This window comes from Equus caballus, chromosome 28 (genome assembly GCF_041296265.1).
Source record: "Equus caballus isolate H_3958 breed thoroughbred chromosome 28, TB-T2T, whole genome shotgun sequence".
In the NCBI taxonomy this organism is placed as follows: domain Eukaryota; kingdom Metazoa; phylum Chordata; class Mammalia; order Perissodactyla; family Equidae; genus Equus; species Equus caballus.
In genome coordinates, this window is record NC_091711.1 from 19857193 (window position 1) to 19878905 (window position 21713).

The 21713-nt window shown below is 37.2% G+C and overlaps 2 protein-coding genes across 27 annotated transcripts in view; one reads left to right on the top strand and one right to left on the bottom strand.

Moving 5' to 3' along the window:
• Positions 1-12768, bottom strand: part of CEP290 (centrosomal protein 290) — an 87221-nt gene extending 74453 nt beyond the window's left edge. For 7 of the 24 annotated variants that reach the window (XR_011433434.1, XM_070253581.1, XM_070253579.1 and 4 more), the window contains exons 1-12: positions 12622-12754; positions 12290-12354; positions 11870-11996; positions 11644-11721; positions 10492-10561; positions 10141-10187; positions 7588-7731; positions 3355-3408; positions 2729-2749; positions 2450-2602; positions 1874-2056; positions 1114-1203 (exon numbers count right to left, since the gene is read on the bottom strand). Coding sequence is in view for 23 of the 24 variants with exons in the window: in XM_070253581.1 (XP_070109682.1) it covers positions 1114-1203; positions 1874-2056; positions 2450-2602; positions 2729-2749; positions 3355-3408; positions 7588-7731; positions 10141-10187; positions 10492-10561; positions 11644-11721; positions 11870-11971 (942 nt within the window). In the remaining variant the exon portion in view is untranslated. Of the gene's footprint in view, positions 1-1113; positions 1204-1873; positions 2057-2449; positions 2603-2728; positions 2750-3354; positions 3409-7587; positions 7732-10140; positions 10188-10491; positions 10562-11643; positions 11722-11869; positions 11997-12289; positions 12557-12621 lie in introns of those variants that run through there. The other 17 variants (XM_070253582.1, XM_070253580.1, XM_070253570.1 and 14 more) reach the window with 11 other exon arrangements.
• Positions 12736-21713, top strand: part of TMTC3 (transmembrane O-mannosyltransferase targeting cadherins 3) — a 55370-nt gene continuing 46392 nt past the window's right edge. For all 3 annotated transcript variants that reach the window (XM_070254128.1, XM_070254130.1, XM_001915050.6), the window contains exon 1: positions 12736-13161. The gene's annotated coding sequence lies outside the window, so the exon portion shown is untranslated. The remainder of the gene's footprint in view (positions 13162-21713) is intronic.

Genomic DNA, 21713 nt, shown 5'->3' on the forward strand with positions numbered 1-21713 from the left:
AAATGTCACACAATAGGGAATCAAATACATAACATACTTACAAAGAAAAATTAGAGTCATTAAAAAAACAGAGCAATACTGTATGTACTGATGCAAATTCTTAAAAGATATTAAGTAAAAACAAAGTGAAGTGAAGAAGAATACCTACGTTGCCATCTCTCATCCCTAAAATTAAATATGGTCAAAACAACTCCTTTTTTCTAGGGGTTGGTAAACTATGTACGGCTCACAGGTCAAACCTGGCCTGCTGCCTGTTCCTGTACACTTTTATTGGAAACAGCCTTGCTGACTCCTTTACGCACTGTCTGTGGCTGCTTTCACGCTACAGCAGCAGTTAAGTAGTTACACCAGAGACCAGATGGTCCAAAAGATTTGCTTCCTGGCCTTTTACAGAAAGTTTACTGACCTCTGATTGATTCTACAGGTTATCTGAGCTTCCCAGATGATAACCAACTCCACATAGCCAACAAGATTTCTATGAACACTGTTAGAAACATTAACTATAGAAGTGATAGCTTTTAAAATGAGAATTATTTATTCAGAATCATTTGAGACTGTTTCAAAATACACAATCATTACAATCATAGCTTCTGATATGGTAATGCTGGAGGACTCGATTGGGGTTGCAGAGTGGTGAGGAGGAAGAGACTTTTGGAAAGACTTCTCAGGTGATTCGGAAAGACCCCTTTCCTTACTCTCATTGCCACTGAATGCCAATAGCTTGATTAACCTGACATGGAAGGAGGGCTGCAAGAACTGAAATTAAACCTGGAACTATACAACTAATGTATACAAGGTAACCACGATTTATGGGAAGAAATTTAAATTTTATCTAGAATTACTTATTTTAGATGACAAACATTTTGGACTTAGATTTCTATTGAAGAGATTAAAATTTAACTCACTGGTGTACAAGAGCTCATTCCACCACAAACAAGCTAGAAGACTACACAGAACAGTTCTTAGAGCTTTCCTAGCTAAGATGTTCAATATACTTCAAAAATGCCTAATAAGAATGTCATTAAATAATATAAGGCCTTTAAAGAAAACTAAGACTGAAAAATTGAAATCTAAAATACAAATAAAAAACATGATATCAATTTAAAAAAGTACCTTCCATTCTTCTACTTTTGCATTGACAGCTACCATGACTGGATCATCTTCCTCGCTTTTCGCTTTCAGAAGATCTGTAAGCTCCTGAACCTAAAAGGCAACAATTATTTAAAGAATTGTTGCAAATTAGTGCAATATAAACACATTTATTATGTGTGAATATTTACACATGTATGATACATACACCCTGTGCATACACATAAACATATATACATATACATTACAAATGCTTACTCATTATTGGAGCAGTTCTGTAGTCAGAGGTGACATTAATGGTTTCTGCATCTTTACAGTTGTATAATTATTTTTCATTACTAGAGAATTTTTAAGCATTATTCTATTTTTTTTAAAGACGTTTAATCCCATGTAAATAGTGAACAACGTATTGGTTTCTATGACATTTACAGTGTAGTTATTTTAAGGTGTAAAATTGAACTTTATGGTCCACAGGACTTCCAAGAGTCTTTAGTAGAAAAATCCCATAATTATTAGCTTTGCAGGACTGCTATCTACACATTCATTCAGGTCATCACCTATATAACCTACCTGGCAAGAATTACGAGGTATGTGTAAGGGAATCAGAGAAACACACATAGACAAATACATCCGCATGGCAACATATTACAATATAAGACAACACAGTACAGCATAAGACAAAAATTTATACCCTAGAAAGTTAAAGTACCTTCTACTTTCAAATAAAGAGTAATGATGCAATATGATGTCTACACAAATAAGTCAGTCTAATAGGAATTCTTACTTGAAGCCGATAATGATCATTTTCTTTTTTTAACTGGTCCATTATATTATCTGTCTGATGTATAACAGCTTTCATCCTATTATATTCATCAGTCATCTTCTCCATTTCCTGCACAGACTCTTCTAAATTTTTTCTCATTTCTTGATTCTGAACTTCAATTTTCTCATTAGCTTCTGTTAAAGTCTAAGAAAGTTAAAGTCACTATGGTTAAAAACCAATTTAAGAAACTGAAATGTAAACTAAATTAAAATTAAATGGAGACCTAAGTGTCTACTGGAGAAAACAGAATGCCTTACAGGTCTTACAATTATTGTTGACCAATCAAAACTAATTAAATATCAAGAAAACTGTACCTAAGAATCTTAGTTCTTCTTAAAAATACCCAGGATGAGCATATAAAAAGAATGAATTTGCAAGAAGATTTATAACTTCAAACATACATTTCATATTTTACAAGTACATAGTTGCAGATTTACACTAAAGCATTTAAATTATAGGGCTAAATACTAGATTTATATTATAAGAAATTAAAGTTTTATAAGAATCATTGCTTTGAACTGACTTCTATCCATTTACCTGAATTTCATCCAGATATTGGACAAGTTCAGAATTTTTTTTAGACAACTGTGATCGGTAGTCACTGTCTTCTCCTCTTCTTGATAAAAGTGTTTCTTTTTGTGAATCTATTTGTTTCTGATAGTCAATAATATCCTGACGAAGCTGTTCATTCTGAAGGTAGACCAAACACAATATTCTACTAAGAAACTATCCAGAGAGGCAAAATTTCATCCTCTAAATAATGATCTCAAAACATATCTTTAAATTTCCAAAGTTCCACCACCCTTAAAGCCTCACCTTTTTCTTTAGACGTTTGTTCTCCAGAAAAGGACAGGAAAAGGTAATTAGAAATGAGAAAGGTAATAAACAATTAAAAACAATAACTAGAAATTAAAGAAAACAAAAAAGAGAAATTTTAGGAGAATGAGATATTATTTTGAACAACCAAAGAAAGCAAGAATGTTAATCATCAACCAAAACAAAGAACATTTTGATTATGTTAAAAAGATAAAGAACTCTTACCAGGATAAACAATGTACTAATATTATTTGGCTCAGAAGAACCAAATAATCAGAACTTAGAAGATTTCATGAGAAACATAAATTTTAAAAGAATGCTAGAAAAAATAAGAGAAATAAGGCAGAAATCCAGTTACATATTCAATCGGCAAAGTACCAAAGAATAGCTCATAAAACAGAAAGCAAGATTTGCCCACAAAGACCAAGAGATGAATGTAGTACTTAATGGTCTCACCTTTTGATTTATTTTCTATTTTCCTGAGACAAAGTCACATCATAAAATCAGCTAGTTTGAACACATCAGTTATTTATAAGATTCCACTTCTGCTTACAGTACAAATTTATGAAAACTTTTTTAACAAGTTTCTTGTTATACCACCACAACTACTAAAATTTTTTACCGACCTCTCTTCTTAATTTGCTGTTTTCATTTTCTGCTTCCTCATTTCGAAGAGCCAACTAAAATAACAAAAAATAAATAAGATAAAATTCAGCAGTAATTCAATATAATGCCAGGTTTACAGCTTAAATCAATTTAAATTTTAAATTCTCTCCAATAAAGTAAAGAATGTTTAACTACTAAGGACTGCATGTCGACCCAAGACACGAATTAATAAGCCAAAAATTTTGAAAACTAACTAAAGATGAGAAAAGACAAAACAAGCTGAGTTTAAAAGATTATAAAAACAAAAACCAAAAAATTCTAACCAAGGATACAGAAAACAAAAACACTACCCTCTACCCCTCACCCAAAATCTAATAATGAGTAGTTTTCTGTCCAAGATCTTTATCATTTTGCAGTTCTTGTATGTCAGGGCTAGAACGCTCATTGGGCTCAGAGAGCATTAAATTACTTAGAAATATAAGGTAGTACAATACAATGGTTAAAAAGAAGCAATCTGAAATCAGACTGGCCTAGGTTAAGATCCCTTGCCCAGCAATTTCTAGCAAGTGTGAACAAGTCATTTAACACCTCTTAAATTCAGTTTCCTCATCTCATATGTTGATGTAAGAATTAAGCATGATGTATAAAGTCCTTCACACAATGCTCAGGGCGTGGAATAGCAAATAATTATGAAGTGTTCTTTTCTCCACACATAAATGTTTTCATTTGTTACTCTTTTCTTTGGTTTCCCCAAACAGGCAAATATTATAACCATTATCATGGATTTTTTCACCTACTGTCCAAACCCCATGCCTCTTAGGATCTTTCACTTTTCTCCTTTTCCCCCTTATTCAAGGAGAAGATGGAATCCCAATGGTGTGAACTATAATAAATAACCAAATGCAGTATGTGATCCTTGATAGAACCCTGGATACTGGGTGAGGAGACTACGAAGGACAGTATTGGACCAATAGAGGAAATCTGATTAGGGACGAGATATTACATAACAGCATTGAATTAATATTATATTTCTTGAGTATGCTAATTATATAGCAATTATGTTGGAGAATACTTCTCTTTCCAGAGGAATCATGCTGAAATATTTAAGTATGAAGTATGGTATCTGCGATACACATTTATGACGTATAATGATATCTAAACTTTACTCCCAAACAGCTCAGCAAAAAGAGAGAGAAAGAGACAGAGAGAGAGTAATATGTCTGTGTACAAAGATACCGACAGAAAGATAAAGTAAATGTGACACAATGTTAATAACTGGTGAACCTATATGAAGAGTACATAGGTGTTTATTCTATTTCTTACGATCTTTATGACGATATAAAGGTTTTCAAAACAAAAAGTTTAAAGAAAGTTCATAATAAAATGCAATGTGCTATACAAATCTTAGAAGTTAACATATTATTATTATTTTCTGGCAGTTAAGAAACAGTCCCATTGTGTTTTGAATTGGAACATTTTAACAAAAAGAGAGATGTTAAGAACTTAACACTAAAGCATTTAACACTATTAATGCTCTTCTCCTTTGGTTTTTGAAACATTGCACTCTTGATATTTGTCCTTTCTTGGGCTGTTCCTTGAAGCATCTCCTCTTATTTCGTTAGACATTTCTGTATCTCAGAGACTCACCTTTCAATCACTTCTGTGACTTCAGTATCTATACTGATGACCCACAAATCCTTATCATCTACCCAGTGTCTCTTGTGAATTCCATGTCCACAGATATCCTTTTTGACTACGCCCACAGGGACCTCAAACTCAACATGTACAAAACTGAAATAATCACAACCTTCTAAACTCCTCTTGCATCCCTTCGAAGTGAATGGCACTATCCACCTATCCAGTGGCACAACCCAGAAAATTAGGTAGACTCACTGTTCCTCCCTCTTCACCGATAACCAATCATTCATCATGTCCAATTACATCTACATCTCCCAAAGGTGTCTATGTCCCTAATCCCCCTCAGTCACTACTTTAGTCCATCATCACACCTGCCTGAATTAGCACAAGTGTCTCCTTACTAGTCTTGGCCCCCTTCAGTCTACTCTCTACAAAGCAGAGTAAACTTTAAAAGTATAGAGCTGATCAGGATATCCCTGTGTTCAAAATTCATTGGCTCCTTTCAGAAAAACGACCAAATTCCTCAGGAACTGGCCTTTGCTTATCTCCCCAGAGGATCATGGATGTGAAAACTGGGAAGGCAGGACAGCACAGTGGTTAAGAGCACACACTCTTGAGTAAGTCTGGATTCAAATCCTGGCTTCACCACTTATTAATTGTGTTATCATGGGCAATTACTTACCCTTTCTGTGTCTCAGTTTCTTCATGTGTAGCATGCGGGAAATATCACCTATCTCATATGATAAGTATCAAATGAGGAATAATGAATTAATGCATACAAAGTATCTGGCACATAGTAAGGACTCTACAGTAGCTATTTGTACCTATATTCTAGCCAAAATCAATTACTGTAGTTCCCTGAATACACCACACTATCTCTTACCTCTAGGTCTTAGCAAACGCTGTATCTTCTACCCAGAACGCCCTTTCCTTAACCACCACATACATCGCATTCCCTTTGCCAGGTTGACTCCTACTTCAGGTCTCAATTTACAGATCACTTCCTGAACCTCAAGACTGATTTAAGTAGCCCTTCTCAGAGTATCCCAGAGTATTCTTAGATCCTTAAGTATCATCTTATCCCTGTTACATTTATTATTGACAGTGAATATCGATGAGAAGCAGAATATCATTGCCCATTATATCCCTAACAAAGTCTCTAGCATGCTATAAACACTCAGTAAGACTGAATGACTGGTTAAGGACAAAGAAGAAATTGCCAAAGCAACTCATACCCGCATTCCATCTCAAAGAACCTAGCAGTTACAATGGTACACAGGCCATATATTCAAGTTTTCTGTGTGTGCCTATGAATAAAGACAGCAGTCTAAGATATGAATGGACAAGAAGTTCTGATTAGCTAAGGGTGTGTGGTATGAATGATGAGAGCTGACTAATATATAAGCTAGACAGAAAAACAATAGTCCAGAAAACTACATGGACAGATACCCTCTCTAGCAATTCTATTACTGTATATCATAGGTTGGATCCTTTATGATTAAGAAATCCATAGGTCTGTAATGTTTTACTGAGTTACCTAAACAGATAATCCTCTAAGAGCTTATTCCCAACCTTTAGGTGGCATCAATCCATACTTTTTCCACTGTAAAAATCGTATAGAGAGCTCAATTTTACCTGACTCTTCCGAATTATATAGTAAAATAGACATATCAAGAATGGGGATGCTTTTCCTTACAAATAAATTTATGACAGATTCTCTTTAAATAGCAATATTACCTCATAATCATTGTTGTTTACTTAAAATTTATAACCTTCCATTTCCAAGAGAACAATGTACAAAATAAGATTTTCAGGATATAACAGAACATTGACAATCTAAAGGGCACAAAGGTAGAAAAAACTTCTGGGCATCAGGGACGGGACAGTTACCATACTCAGGGACCAAATTTGTACTAACTTTACTACAGCTGAGGCAAAATATGAAATGCTACTTTCTGACAGGAAATACAAATTTATCTGCCAAAAATATTTTCCTTAAAGTGAACATTGCATGAATTATTTTACAAATAACAAGGAATAACATGAGTAATAACAAATAATGCTTGTATAAAAGATGAAATGTCATGATTTAAAATATGCATTGATTTGAAAAATGCTGACATTAACGCAACTTTTTTAAGAATGTATATATTATATAAAGTGAGGAATATCTGAAAACAAGAAATTTGATTGATCATCAGTGAAAGATTAATTTTCAAGTCTACTACTAATATAAATAAATAAAATACCTTTTTCTCCAAAATAAACTATGGCAAATAAGAAAATCACTTATTTCTGATTGCCTATTAATTTCTTCATACCAATGCTCCACACCAAATCATCAACCTTCTGTAAATAATTCTAACATCCTGAGAAAAATGTACCTCCAACAATAGAGTTAATCTCCAAGTCACAGTCACTAGAAGCACCTGATCCATTATATTTTAAAGATGTGATGACAACACTAACTGTGATATAAAACCTTATAGATAAGTATATATCAATTCTCAAATATAACATACAAAATTGATATTGTTACCAATACTTATAAAAAGCATAATCAGGTGTTATTTTTAGATAAACAGTTAAGATTCACTGAAAAAAATGTGCCTTACTTGTTCATTAACTTTCTTCTCTTTTTCCAACTCCTTTTCCATGTCCTCCAATTCTCTATCTTTTTGTTCCAATTGCTTTTCAAGTTGGCGAATTTCATCACGTAAAAACCGAGTGTCACGTCCACCTGCAGACTGTTGTGCCATCTAAAGTAATAAAAGTACAAATTAATCCCATCATATTTGGAGATTCAAATGAATCAAACAACAAACAAATAACTATCTTGACTTTACATTTGTATCATAATCCGTACCGGATGTTTAAAGTCATGTTAGCTGAAGAACCTCTTTTCTTAAATTTAGCTTATTTAAGGTTTCGTTCACAGGCTGAGAATCCTGTAAGCTTTTCATGAGCCACCCAGAGCTACGAAGACTTGACCAATCACTCAAGCTCTGCTACAGTCACTGAGCCACAGGCACCAGACTAAACTGAGGAAGCAAAGAACACAGGCAATGAACTATCTAGGCTTCCCCTGAGCATCAGAGCTCTGAACCCAGCCTACAAACCACCACAGCCTCCACCCCAGTCACTGACGCTAGAGCTCTTAACGCGCCCTTGCCCTCAGACGACAGACTATTTAGACCAGTGCTATCCAACAGGACTGTCTAAGATAATGGAAATGTTCTCTGCACTGTCCAGTACAGTAGCCACTATCTACATGTGGTTATTGAACTCTTGAAATGTGGCTAGTGCAACTGAAGAACTGAATTTTTAATTTTAATTATAATGATTTAAATGTAAATAGCCTCAAGTGGTCAGTGCTACTGTATTGGACAGTCCAGTCTTAGATTATCTTTAAAATCTCGCAGCAGACTACATCCATTTCACTTCATATTCCCGCTATTTTGGTCATGGTACAAAACATCAAATCCCTTGGTGATCTAACCACATTAATCTCTTCACCATATAGCTCTGTTACTCCTCTACCTTAACTAAATTTTTCTCACACTTTCCTTCCTTCAAAAGGCTTTCCATTGTGCTCTCAAAAATCTTCTTCCAAGAAAAATTAATATTTCACATGCTCAGCCTTTTTATTGAATCATCCATTCCATCTCCTTGCCTTAGTTGCAGTTTGGCTCCTTTACTAATTCCTTTGAAACTCTTTCAAATGGGAGATGTTCCTTCTTTCACATCCCATATACCTCAGGGTCAAGAGAAGGTGTTGATATACCCCAATCTGCAACTTTCAGGCTATCATTCCTCCACCATCTTGAAAACACTCCAACTACTTTGAATCTCACATAATATCCAGCTATCCCTGCCTACTCACAGTAGCAACGAACTACCAACTTTCCAGTCACTCCCTCACAAAATTCATTGAGAATTTTTGGCAACACGGCTCATAGGCTTCCATCAAAAGCCCCCTAAGCAATTTCCACATCTATGTAACTTTCATTCTGGTCTCACTTTTTCTTTTTACTTGCTTCTTGAATTTGTTATAGCCTCCCACTCCATGCCCACACGAGAACCTTGTCCAAGCAGAAACATTCTCTCAATTATTCCTAGGATACCTGCCCTTTGCCTCACAGGACCCCTTAATCCCTTGACTCCTCTTCTCCCTAACCTCTCTCTACCACTCCAATCTTGACTTCCTTGCTTACTCAGCTAAGATTTCAAAATCATCACTTCAATCACTTTCTTATCAATATCTCCAACTGCCCTATCCTTCTATTCTATAGCAGCTACCTGGCTAAACACTAACACAGAATTGATCTGACTTCCTAATTCACTTAATAAGTATTTATTGAGAGTGGTTGGCATTTTCGTAGGAGCTGGATATACAGTAGGGAATAAAAAAATAAATCATCAAAGTTCACAGAGTTAACATAAAAGTTAACAGTAAAAGAATCAGGATTTGAACTCAAATTGTCTGATGTCAGATCCTTGTAATCTCCAGCTCATTCCCCACTATATTTCAAGCTTTATCTGACTTCCTTAAAATTTGACCACATCTCCCACTCTTATTTTTAGCAGATGACCTTCTCTCCACCCTCTCAACTTCTAGGCACTAAACCTACACACATAAAGCTTCTGTATACATCCATCCTTCCTCCCTTCCTATTACAAAGGAAGAAGATCCCTCCTCTTTTTAAAGGTTAATCCATTTATATCACATTCCTTCCCACATTCTCAGGAATCTCAATGTATTCAGTTCCTTAACAATACATTCATATTTTCACTCTTGGCTTTCTCAAAAGCTACTTCTTCTACCACACCCTTCCGTCACTATTCCTCAAATTCCCATGTGCCTCACTCCACCTCTAGTGGGTTACTACTAATCCTTCTGCATATCTCTCTAGACTGTAAGCTCCATGAGGCCATTGAATGTTTTTATTTTGTTCAAAACTGGATGCTTAATCTTTAGCAGAATTTAAGGTACATAACAGGCATGTAAAACATATACTGAACAAATAATTACGAACACAATATCATTCTTGTGATTTTTCCCATTACAACAACAAAAATTATATTCCCATAATAAAAGAAAATTTGAAAATAATAATTCAAAACAATAAAATTAACAATTATACCCTAGGGAATACAAAAGGACATACCTCCAGTTCATTTTCCAGTTTCATTACTTTAGTTTTTAATTGATTTTCTATTTAAAAAAAAGATAAATGTTTCAATTGGTCAAATTTACCTCAAAATAAACTTCTAAATAAATTTCAATAAAATAATAAAATAAATTCTTTTCAAAGATTCCATCATGATTGTAAAAATAAGGTAACATAAGAGAAAATAACCGTCTTATACCTGATCCATGAAATAGAAATTCTAGAATATATTTCAAAATAAATTGACTATACAAATTTTATAGAATATATTAAAGCTAATTCTCTACTGCTTAGTGAATAAATGGAATCCACTATTTACCACCATAATAAACTTTCTAAGGCACTTACCAAATTTTGCTTGTTCTTCTCCAGCTTTTTCAACTTCTTCCAAAGCTAGCTCTACTTCTTGAGCCTTCATCTAAACATTAAAAAAAAAAAAAGCGATTTCAATATGCCTTTACACTAGAATGTAAGCACTGAAAACAAGGATTTTATTTGCTATCCCAATACTTAGTGCTTAAAATCCCCGGCACATAGAGATATTCAGTAAATATCTGTTGAAATGAATAGATGATTTTCTTACTTAAGGATATAATTTTTAGATTCCTAACAGTTTGAAACATCTTTGAGTCTTCTTTTTCCCTCAAGTCTTATATCCAGTATTGCAACTTTTCCCTTTGTAATGTTTTCCACTATGTCTATTTTTCTATTCTAATTGTCATTATTCTAGTCCATAATTTTATGTCTAACCTCCTTCATAATGTTTTGTCTAAAGAGCTTCAATTTCCTTCAATTTGTCCTATTTAGCCTAGTTTACCTTCCCTAGTTTAGTTTGCCTTACCTAGTTTAGCCTTCCCAAAGCATAGTTTTCTATCTATCAACTGTGGCTCAAAAACCTTTCATGGCTCCTCATTGCTCACAGCATAAAATACACCTTTAAGGCCTTTGACAGCCTATTCCAAATTATTCCCAACATCTGTTTCCTCTTGAACCTGCTATAAACTTTGTGCACTTGTCTCCTCAAATGTAAAGAATATGCACATTGTCTATTCCCAATTTGTATTTACAGTACCCTCCAGCTCTATAATCTTCTTAACATTTTACCAGTGCTTTCCACTGACCTAAAACTACTCATCAGCCTTTGACCTTTATGAACAAGTCTTCTCACACCTAACTCTCCTCCCCGCCTAGCCAATCCCTACAGTAATCGTCTGCATTTTTCACTTCTACCTCAGGAGTATATTAACAGAATTAACATAGGACCTCCCTATGTTATTTTTAAACCTACTCATCTGTTTCCCTCACATTCTTTTAGGAACTTTCTAGCAGAAACTAGCAATGTTCTGAATACTAAAATTCTAAATCCACACTTGAAAATATCTCATTTTTTAGTGGTAACTTAGATATCACAAAGTACTTTCACAGAGATTAACTGATTTAAGAACAGATTCTTAAATCTTCTCTAACAGTCAAAGCTTTTAAAACCTACTGCATACAAACCTTCATTAGTGACTGAGTAATTCTGAAAAGGTGTATCATATTTTCTTGACTTTCACTTTTTAGCTCATTTACTTCCACCTAAGTAAACAGAAAAACAACTATTATATATTTTATAACCCTTAAGCAATAAGAACTCTTCCAATTGTACCATTCAGTGATTAAAGGGACAACTTAGATTAATCATAGTTGTATGTATATATTTATGCATTATTTATCAATTAAGCACCTTGGATAAGGAAATCAATAAATTATCTGCCAATTCTTCTTGACGAGGCAGGTCATCTGGATCGACTTTTATTATTTCTTTCCAGTTTATATTAGGTGGCATCTTGAATTCTTTCACCGTGCTTTACCTTCGATAACAAAACAGGTGGGTATTAGCATTTTCAAGGTAAACAGCATTACTGTTTTCACAGTAATTTAGTTCTACAGATTACATTATTATAACTCCCTATGGTGTTAGCAAAGAGCTATGGTTCCTTAACTGTATAACAGATAAGCGGGTAAAATAGCCTTGATCAAAATTATACCAGTTGGCACAAACCATCAGATATTGTATCGGCTTAACAAACTATGACGGCTTCCTTGCTAAAACTAATCTAGCTCGGCACTAAGATTCTGAGTCCCCTCCTTCATGCCCCCTTACCACCAAGGCGCGCGAACATCTAATGGTGCGAAGTGCGGAGGTGCTCGGATGGCCGAAATTGACCCCTGATCGGAGAAGCAGAAACTGGGGGTAAAAAAGTGAGGAAATAAACGACAAATTGAGCGCAGTTGGGCCGGGGAAATCAGGGCTGAAGCGAGAAGGCAGATGGATTGCTGACCAAAGGCTAAGGGGCGGAAAGCTGGGCTCTTGCAGATGGGCCCTGACGCTTACAGAACCTGCGTGGGAAGAGAGCCGCAGCTCCTGCTCACTAGGATCCGCCCACCTAGACCAACCCTGGCAACCAGAGGCGGCCCTTTATCTACCGCACCCACCAAGCCGGGCCCCGCCGCCACGCCTGACCGCTCCCCAGCGCGGTTCCAATCCGACACTGGATCCCGCCAACTGGTCCGGAGCAAGTAAAGCGGTAGCGGCTGCTAGGCGACCCTATTCCCCACCCTGTCAGGGCCAGAACAAAGCCCCGGATGCGAGGGGAGCCTACATTTCACGACTATGGGTAATGCTTTACGTTAGATTCCCCAGCTGGGTCCCCGGACTCTGCGAGAAGGACAAGGAGAAGGCTCGGCGATGAGGACTCCAGATCCCAGAGTGCAGTTCTGCTTGGAAGCTTGTGCCTCCTGGGAACTGAAGTCTCTGAGAAGTGGAGGTAGGCCGTTCCCGGCGTGCAATGCGAGAGGCTGCCGCTGTACCGGGGCAGCGGGGGAACGACCCGGCGGCGGAGGCGCGGTGGCCGAGGCGCGTCTGCGCTGGATCCCTGCACGAGGTCGAGCATGACTGTGCCTTCGGTGGCGTCGTTCGCTGGGCTGCTCTTTCTGAGGTTTTCCTAAGCCATCCCCTGGTGGAACCGCTCCCAGGTGAGGTTGAGCTGTCGGTCAGCGGCGGGGGAGGAGAAGAGGGGAGCGTCCTGGTTTAGAGACGCTCCCACCATTGGGGCGGAAGGGCCGGGGCCGAGTGTGCAGAGGTGGGAAAACCGGGCTTTCTCCCAAGGTGTTTGCAAGCGACACCCCAGGTGGTGTTCTCTGTGAGAAGAAGACAAAAAAGTTTTACCCTTCTTTGGGATCAGAATGTGTCTCTGTACAGTGGAATGGGGGCTGCGCGGCCGAGATCATGGCTTGGGGACGAGTGAAGAATTGAGAAGAGGCCACCGCATCCTCCGACCCCGCCCGCCTGCCCTGTAGCACCATCAGTTTCGCGGGTGGAAGGGCTTGAAGGTTGAGTTGAGGAGCTAGTATATAGAGAGTGAAGGCTCTAGAGAGGAGAGGTTAGAACTTGCCCGGGCCACTGCTGGGGGTGGAGAGAGAAGGGGCTGGTGAGTACTGAAGAAGTACTCATTAGTCTTGTGGCTGTCGCTTTCTTGGTTCGCGAGGGTGCCCTTCTATGAAATCGCCTTCTCAGGTGTTTACAGCCCTTATTTGTGCAAGTTTTGCTCATCCCACTGCTCTCAGCCATTCTGGAGTCTGATAGACCACTAGGTAACTCAAGAAGCTCTAGACTTGAAATCTAAATGACATTTTCGACTGTTTGGACCACTGCCTCCCATCTTTATCCTTTTTTTTAAGGCAATTTTTTAATAATATAATTGATGATAAGTTTTCCTTTTGGAAATAAATAATAGATTTCTTTCCAAACCACGTGTTTGAATAACAGCTCAGTAGAAGATTGTATAAATACTGATTTTGTGAGATACACTTAAAGGCATTCTTCAGATTTGTAGGGATAATTTTGTCTAATCCTTTACTGAAAGATGATATACCAAATACTGTTCATTATCTTTCTTTCTTTTTATTTTTTCTATGCTGTACATTATATCCCCAGAACTTACTGCTCTTATAACTGGAAGTTTGTCTTTTGACCAATATGTTCTTTGTTGCTATAAGTTTGTTTTTTTTAAGATTCCACGTATAAGTGAGATCACGCAGTATTTGTCTGTCTGACTTATTTCTCTTAGCATAATGCTCTCAAGCTCCATCCATGTTGTTGCAAATGGCGAGATTTCCTTTTTATGGCTGAGTAATATTCCATTATGTGTATGTACCACATTTTCTTTATCCATTTATCCTCTGATGAACACTTAGGTTGTTTCCATGGCTTGGCTACTGTAAATAATGTTGCAATGAATATGGTGGTGCAGATATCTCTTCAAGATAGTAATTTTGTTTTCTTCGACTGTATAGCCAGAAGTGGAGTTGCTGAATAACATGGTAGTTCTGTTTTTAATTTTTTGAGAAACCCCATACTGCTTTCTGCAGTGTCTCTACCAATTTACATTCCCACCAACAATGCACAAGGGTTCCCTTTTCTCCACATGCTAGTCAACACTTATCATCTCTTGTCTTTTTGATTATCACCATTCTAACAGGTGTGAGGTGATATCTCATGGTTTTGATTTGCATTTCTCTGATGATTAGTAATATTGAGCACCTTTTCATCTGTCTGTTGGTCATTTGCATGGCTTCTTTGAGGAAGTTCCTCTGCTTGCTTTTTAATCAGACTGTTGGTTTTTTTGCAATTGAATTGTATGAATTCTTTATATATTTTGGATATTAACCCCTTATCAGGTATATATTTGCAAATATTTTTTTCCATTCCATAGGTTGCTTTTTCATTTTGTTGATGGTTTCCTTTGCTGTTCAGAGGCTTATTAGTTTGACATAGTCCCACTTGTTTATTTTTGCTTTTGTTTCAAATCCAAAAAATCGTTGCCAAAACTTATGTCAAGGAGCTTACTCCCTATGTTTTCTTCTAGGAGTTTTGTGGTTTCAAGTCTTACATTCCAGTCTTTAATCTATTTTGGAGTAGTGCAATATAGGGGTCCAATTTCATTCTTTTGCATGTGGCTTTCCAGTTTTCCCAACACGGTTTATTAAAGAGACTATCCTTTCCATGTTGTATATTCTTGGTTCTTTTGTTTCTGGGTGCTTTCTTCTGTTCCATTGTTCTATGTGTTTGTTTATATTCCAGTACCATACTGTTTTGATTACTATAGCCTTGTCATTATCTCATTTAGTCTTCAATAACAATCCAATGAAATAGGTGCTTATATTGTCCTCATTTTCCAATGAAGTTAAGAAACTGACGCTTAGAGAGGTTGAATACCCTGCTCAAACTTAAACAGTGCGTTTGAACACAGATCTTCCTGGCTGGAGGACATGTTCTTAACTGCTATGCTAAACTGCCTCCTCAGGCATTCAGGGAACCAATATTTGTAAAGTGCTTGTTCTTCAGTCTTGCCATCTATATTAAATATTATCATACTCTAATTATATAAATTTGTTTACTCAAGAATTTGAATTAAATATTCTTCATGTTCAGAATTTTTTTTTTTAGGAAGATTAACCCTGAGCTAACATCTGCTGCCAATCCTCCTCTTTTTTTTGCTGAGGAAGACTGGCCCTGAGCTAACATCTGTGCCCATCTTCCTCTGCTTTATAAGTGGGATGCCTCCCACAGCATGGCTCAGCAAGTAGTGCATAGGTCTGCACCCGGGATCCGAACATGCGAAGTTAACCTCTGTACCACTGGGCTGGCCTCTCATGTTCAGTATTTTTAATTCATAATTTAGCAGGGGAAAGTAGGGATGAAATCTAATGTTTCTTGAGTTATTATGTCGTATACTATGCTTAAAACTACATATTATTTTCATAGTAGGAATCTGTTATTTTTACCGCACCACCTTGTTTTTTTTCTTGTTGTTTCGTTCATTATAACTATTATTTTCTTTTTACTCATTTACTAGTTTTGTTTTGTCTGTATTGGTCTTTTCTACCCTTTCTTTCCCTCACCCTCTTGTTCACATTTACTTTCCCAGCAACTCAAGGTACCTGGCCTAATGGTAAGTCTTATTCTCATTTTTCAAAAGTGAGAATAGGTTCAGAGAAGCTAAGTAATTTCCTAATAGTTAATAAAGCTAAGATTGTAACCCAGATCTCAATTGCAGTCCTGATTAAATGCAAAAATCTTGCTTAAAGTTCATTATTTTGCTCATTCTAACAATAGTTTTGAGCTTGTACACTGTGCTAGACTGTGAATCAAGAAATTCAACTCAAATTCTAGTTCATTCATTCACTGTATAAATTTTGAGGAAAATTGCTAAAACTCACCATTGTTTTTCACCAAATTTTCTACATCAGTCAGTTTTCACCAAGGGAAGGAATTTATGTGATGATTTTGTAAATGGCCTTGTTACAGGAATGCTTGCCTAGACCTGCCTTCTTTCTTCTGTTTGATTATATGAGCAGCTTTATCTGACCAAAATCACGTCACAAGAAAGACTTGCCTTTTATAATTGCTACCTCCGTTCTCTGTACCAATCAGCCTTTGTTTCTTAGATGTTACTTCCATTCCCTTTTTGTTGCCTTATCAGGAAAATGAATGTTAGCTTACTTTTCCAGCGTCTAAAATAACGCATGGCCATGAGAAATTTAGTATCCACTAAGTATAGTAAATGTTTTGTTTTGCCTGTTCTCATGGAGAGGAATCAGTGTGCAGCAAGTAGACTCTTGTCTTTTCTCAACGTGAGGAGACTGGAAAGATTAGTAGGAGTCAGTGTGAATGCACACTTCTCGGGCCAAAGTTTTACTAACTTTAAAATATTAATGAAATACAGTAGATTATTCTTATTGAGGAAGATATAATCATGACATTATTTAACTGAGAGGACTTTTCTTTCCAGGCTAGATATTTCCAAGTTCATGTAAAATTTTCCTATTTTATTTGGTTTATTTTTTCCCACAGTTCTTCTGTTGGATTATTGGAAAAAGTGAGCAGTCAGTACAGTTTTCATAAAGGAAGTATACTGTTTTGTATGTCTGTAATGTAGCTCATGAGTGGTCTTCTCTTGTGGTTGAAACTGCACATATATGTGCATCTGTGTGAATATGCTTGTGTGCCTAGGAAGAAAACGAGAAGTTTCCTATCTTAGTCTGTTGGTACTGCAATAACATACCCTAGATTAAGTGGTTTTTAACAACAAGAATTTATTTCTTACAGTTCTGGAGTCTGGGAATTCCAAGATCAAGGCATCAGCAGATTCAGTGTTGGGTGAAGACTCACATTCTGATTCATAGAGGGCGTCTTTTCCCTATGTCCTCACATGGCAAAGGGGGCAATGGATCCCTGTCAGGCCTCTTTTATAAGAATGCCAACACCATTAATGACAGCCCCACCCTCATGATGTAATCACCTTCCGAAGGTCCCACCTCCAAATACCCTCCTGTCGGGCATTAGAATTTATCATGAGTTTTGAGGGAACACAAACATCCAGTCTATAGCATTCCCACAACTAGTGATGTGTTACATTCTTACAGTGAATCATGCCTCCCTCTGTCTATGTCCTTATGCAACCCTCTTCCTTTCCCCTAACCTTAAAGAGCTTGTGCTTGGCCGGCCTGGTAGTGCAGGGGTTAAGCTTGCACGCTCCACTTTGGTGGCCTGGGGTTCGCAGGTTTGGATCCCCAGTGCAAACCTAGCACCGCTTGTCAAGCCATGCTATGGCAGCATCCCACATAAGATAGAGGAAGATGGGCGCAGATGTTAGCTGAGGGGCAATCTTCCTCAAGCAGAAAGAGGAAGACTGGCAACAGATGTTAGCTCAGGGACAATCTTCCTCACAAAAAAAAGATCTTGCACTTTGGGACTTGCCCTCCTGCTCTCCTGACATCACCATTTAAAGAAGTTCGGGCTAACCTACTAGAGCGTGTGACCACAAGTAGCAGAGTCTAGCCTTCCAAGCTGAGACTCCTACCTTTCAGATATCCAGCCTTAACAAGAAGATAATTGTATGCACAGGAGTGACTTCAGGCACAACCAACAGAAGAAATATATACATATATATTATGTGTATATATATATATATCTATATATATGTCAAAGACGTTTATATCAGAAAGTGGACTTAGAGAATTATGGGGCCAGTGAATCCAAAATCTGTAGAGTCGGTGGGCAGCCTTGAAAGTCTCTAGCAGGAACAGAGAGACTGCAATCTTCAGGTAGAATTTCTCTCAGGGAAGTGTCAGTTTTGCTTTTAAGGCAATTCCAACTGATTGGATGCGGTCCATCCGCATTATGGAGTATAATCTCCTTTACTTAAAGTCATCTGATTGTAGATGTTAACTACATCTACAAAATACCTTCATAGCAACAGCTAGATTAATGTTTGAATACTACTATAGCCTAGCCAAGTTAAAACATAAAACTAACCATAACAGTAGCTCTCAAGAATAGTAAATATTTTGCAATGCCATCCATTCAGGATCAGCACCTCATTGATAAACCCACTTGGTGCTTCTTAAACTCCTCACTCATACCAAGTTTATAAAGGACCAGGATAATAGAATTTTAAAAGATTACCCAAGGTAGCTTAATAATGAGAGAAAGTGAGAGAGCTTAGTTCTAGTGCTTATTCTAGTTCTTAGTTCTAGTTCATGAGCTCAGTTGTAGAGTCATCCAAGGTTCTGCCCAAAAAAGCCACATGTTGGGAGTAGAGGGTGGAGGTAGAGGTGCTGGTTGCAGATTGATCTCAGTGAAGAAAAGCTGGGTATTACCATCTTCCAAGGAGGGAGTAAGGATCTTCCTTCTGATAAAGGAGGATGAAATAGAGATAAAGGGAACTTCAGGTGACAGTCCTCAGTGATGTGGGTTTCAGTCCACAAAGAATCCTCAAACACATATGAGAGTCTCATCTTTGAATATGGTGGTAAAGTAAGCTCCTTTGCTCTCCTTACTTTCTTCTCTCTCCATTCTGCTCTAACTTGTCAACTTAAAAAGCAAATTCACCTGGTATTTTATCTGAAAATTAGTTTATTCAGGAATAGCCAAAAGAATTGCCGTTCTCGTTGGCTAGGCTGTTGCCAGGTGGGGAGAGAAGTCTTCTTTCAGTAGTAAAGTAGTTTTACTTTCCGTGGAAGATGCAAGCATCCTCTTCTTCCTGTTTGGTGTAATTGAGATGTGTTTGAAGGTATGAGAGCTCCCCCTACAGGCTTTCCCAACTCCAGTCTAGTTAAGGTTTCTTTTATTAATTTCCACAAGCGCTATAGTGTTCAAACACTATGTTTAACAAGAATATAAGGTGCTATCTCTAGGTAAAGAAAGAGAAGAATAAACTGCATACACATTCCATGACAACAGGCTTCTCATCTGCAGTGAACCCAAGCCTGGGGCACTCAATCCCCCAAATTAAACCAAGTTCAGAGTTTTGATTATTATGTTGGGATTGAGCATTGCAATTACTGAATGTAACTGTTTTGCAACTTAAAGTGACTGCATAACTTTTTATTACCTAACTGTGTTTAGAAATCATGGGATCTATCCAAGTTTCTTAAAGTAGCATTTTATAACCTTGTGTTCTTTAAGCATTTAAATTCAACCTAAAATTCTTGCTCTGTTTATAAAATACTGTGACTTTTTTTTAAATAACAAATAACTCAAATTGAAAGGACTAAATGCCCTTAATCAGCTACATTTAAAACTTGGCTAAATTGCCCTAATTTAAAACTGCGTTTATAATTTTAATGTATTAGTTTTTATTCAAGGATTTCAGATGCCTGACTTAACAAGCAAAACTTTCTAATGCTTAAACATCTTTTATAAAGCTAGTAAATTAAACTTAAAACAGTAGTAACTCCCAAGTTCATATAAAAATTCCAATATTATTTGTAAACTTGACTAGATTCCTATACTTTTTCAATTAAAAGTCCTAAATCCAGAAATTGCATGGTCAATAATTTACTATTATGTATATTATACATATTATAGTACAATATATTGTATTTTAAATTATGCTTTTGAAGCTATGATATCAGAGACTCCAGTGTGTGCCAGATTCTCTTAAACACTAGAACTATCCTGAAAATCAAATACGTACTATTCCCAAATATAATTTCAAAGTATTAAAACCACAGGTTTCGTTTACTTCTTTTTCTTAATTTTAAACTTTTCTGTGGTGAGAACATTTAACCAAACAGTAGTTTTGTCGCCACAAGTGTTACCTGGTCACAGACTGAGATTATTTATGGGACAGAGGTTTCTGACCAATACACAAGGCTTGATTTTCACCTACCCGGTGGTGGATGCCCTGAGTTGTTTTGTGTTTCTGAATTACAGTTAAACACACACACACACACATACGGTATAAGAGTGAATAGTTCTTCACTCAGTGTGTTTAAACATCAGGTGTTCTTTTGGTTATATCTTCTTGGGACTGTCATTCAGGAACCTTCTGACCTGTTCCAGTGTCTACTGGTGAATAGGTCTGCTTACCTGGCTGTCATTCTGGGTGTTTCCTTTGTCACTCTCTTGTCTTAGATCCCCTATCTCCTAATTTCCCCGTCTTTCTTTCTTTTTTTTTTAATTTGCTTTGAAATTGTTTTACTTTAAAAGGTAAAACTTTATGTATCCTTTTAAAAAATGAAAATTCAGAAGTTATTAGGCAAGTCAATAATAGAAAGCCGTTTACAACAGTGATTAAAGAAATGTAACATTTTACCAGTATAAAATGTCACAGAATTCACATCACAACTTAGATCTTCAGTGATTCAAGTGTTTTATCCCATACAGTAAGGTCTGGTCACTTTGAAGATAAAATTCCTTCTCTGGATATTCTGTTCTCAGTCAAGTCCTTCTTTTATCCCCATCGTCTCACACAGTAGGATAGCTGGCCATGGTGGCGATTCCACAGCGATTGTTCCATTCTTTGGCCTTCTTTATGTAGCCATTCATGCCCCAATCTGTACCCTAGCTATTCTTGGCAAGCCAATATTTATTATCTAATTCTGCTCCTTCAAAGCCATAGCCAACCACCAGAACATCATGATGCAGGTGTTCACTGCTGCATTCTGGATCATAATAATTGCCATCTTTATAGAACCGGAAAGTATCCTGGCCTGCATCTATACCTACAGAGATGGGCCCCACAGTTGCCACTGCCTTAAGAGCCTTCTCCTGCTTAGGGATGTCCACAAAGCAGAATACTGGGCTTGTATTTGCAGGATTCACCCTTTGCCTTCCAAAGCTCAAAGGCACAGCAGAGAGCAGCCTGGCAGTCCTAATACCGCCTCACACTCAAGCAGCAAATGTTGTCGTAAACAAGGAGGCCTTGGGGTAAACACATAGTTAACTCTGCAAAATGCCACTCAAGGGAATCAGCAGCAGCAAATTTAGATAAACAAGCTTTCAGTTCAGCAACCAAATCCCAGGCAGTGCTCGCCATCATCGGCTGCCATGTCTTCCTGGGTGTCATCTCTCCTCTAATGGAAGGTTGCAGAAGCAGCATTCAGGATGAAGCTGTGTCTTGCAGTGTCTTAGGCTCTTGTCATCTCTTGAATCCTCTTGTCCCAAGCTGTTGGTATTGTCATCTCTCAGATTGTCGTGTCCTGTGTTGTTGTGGGCTGGGACGTTGTCATCTCCAGCA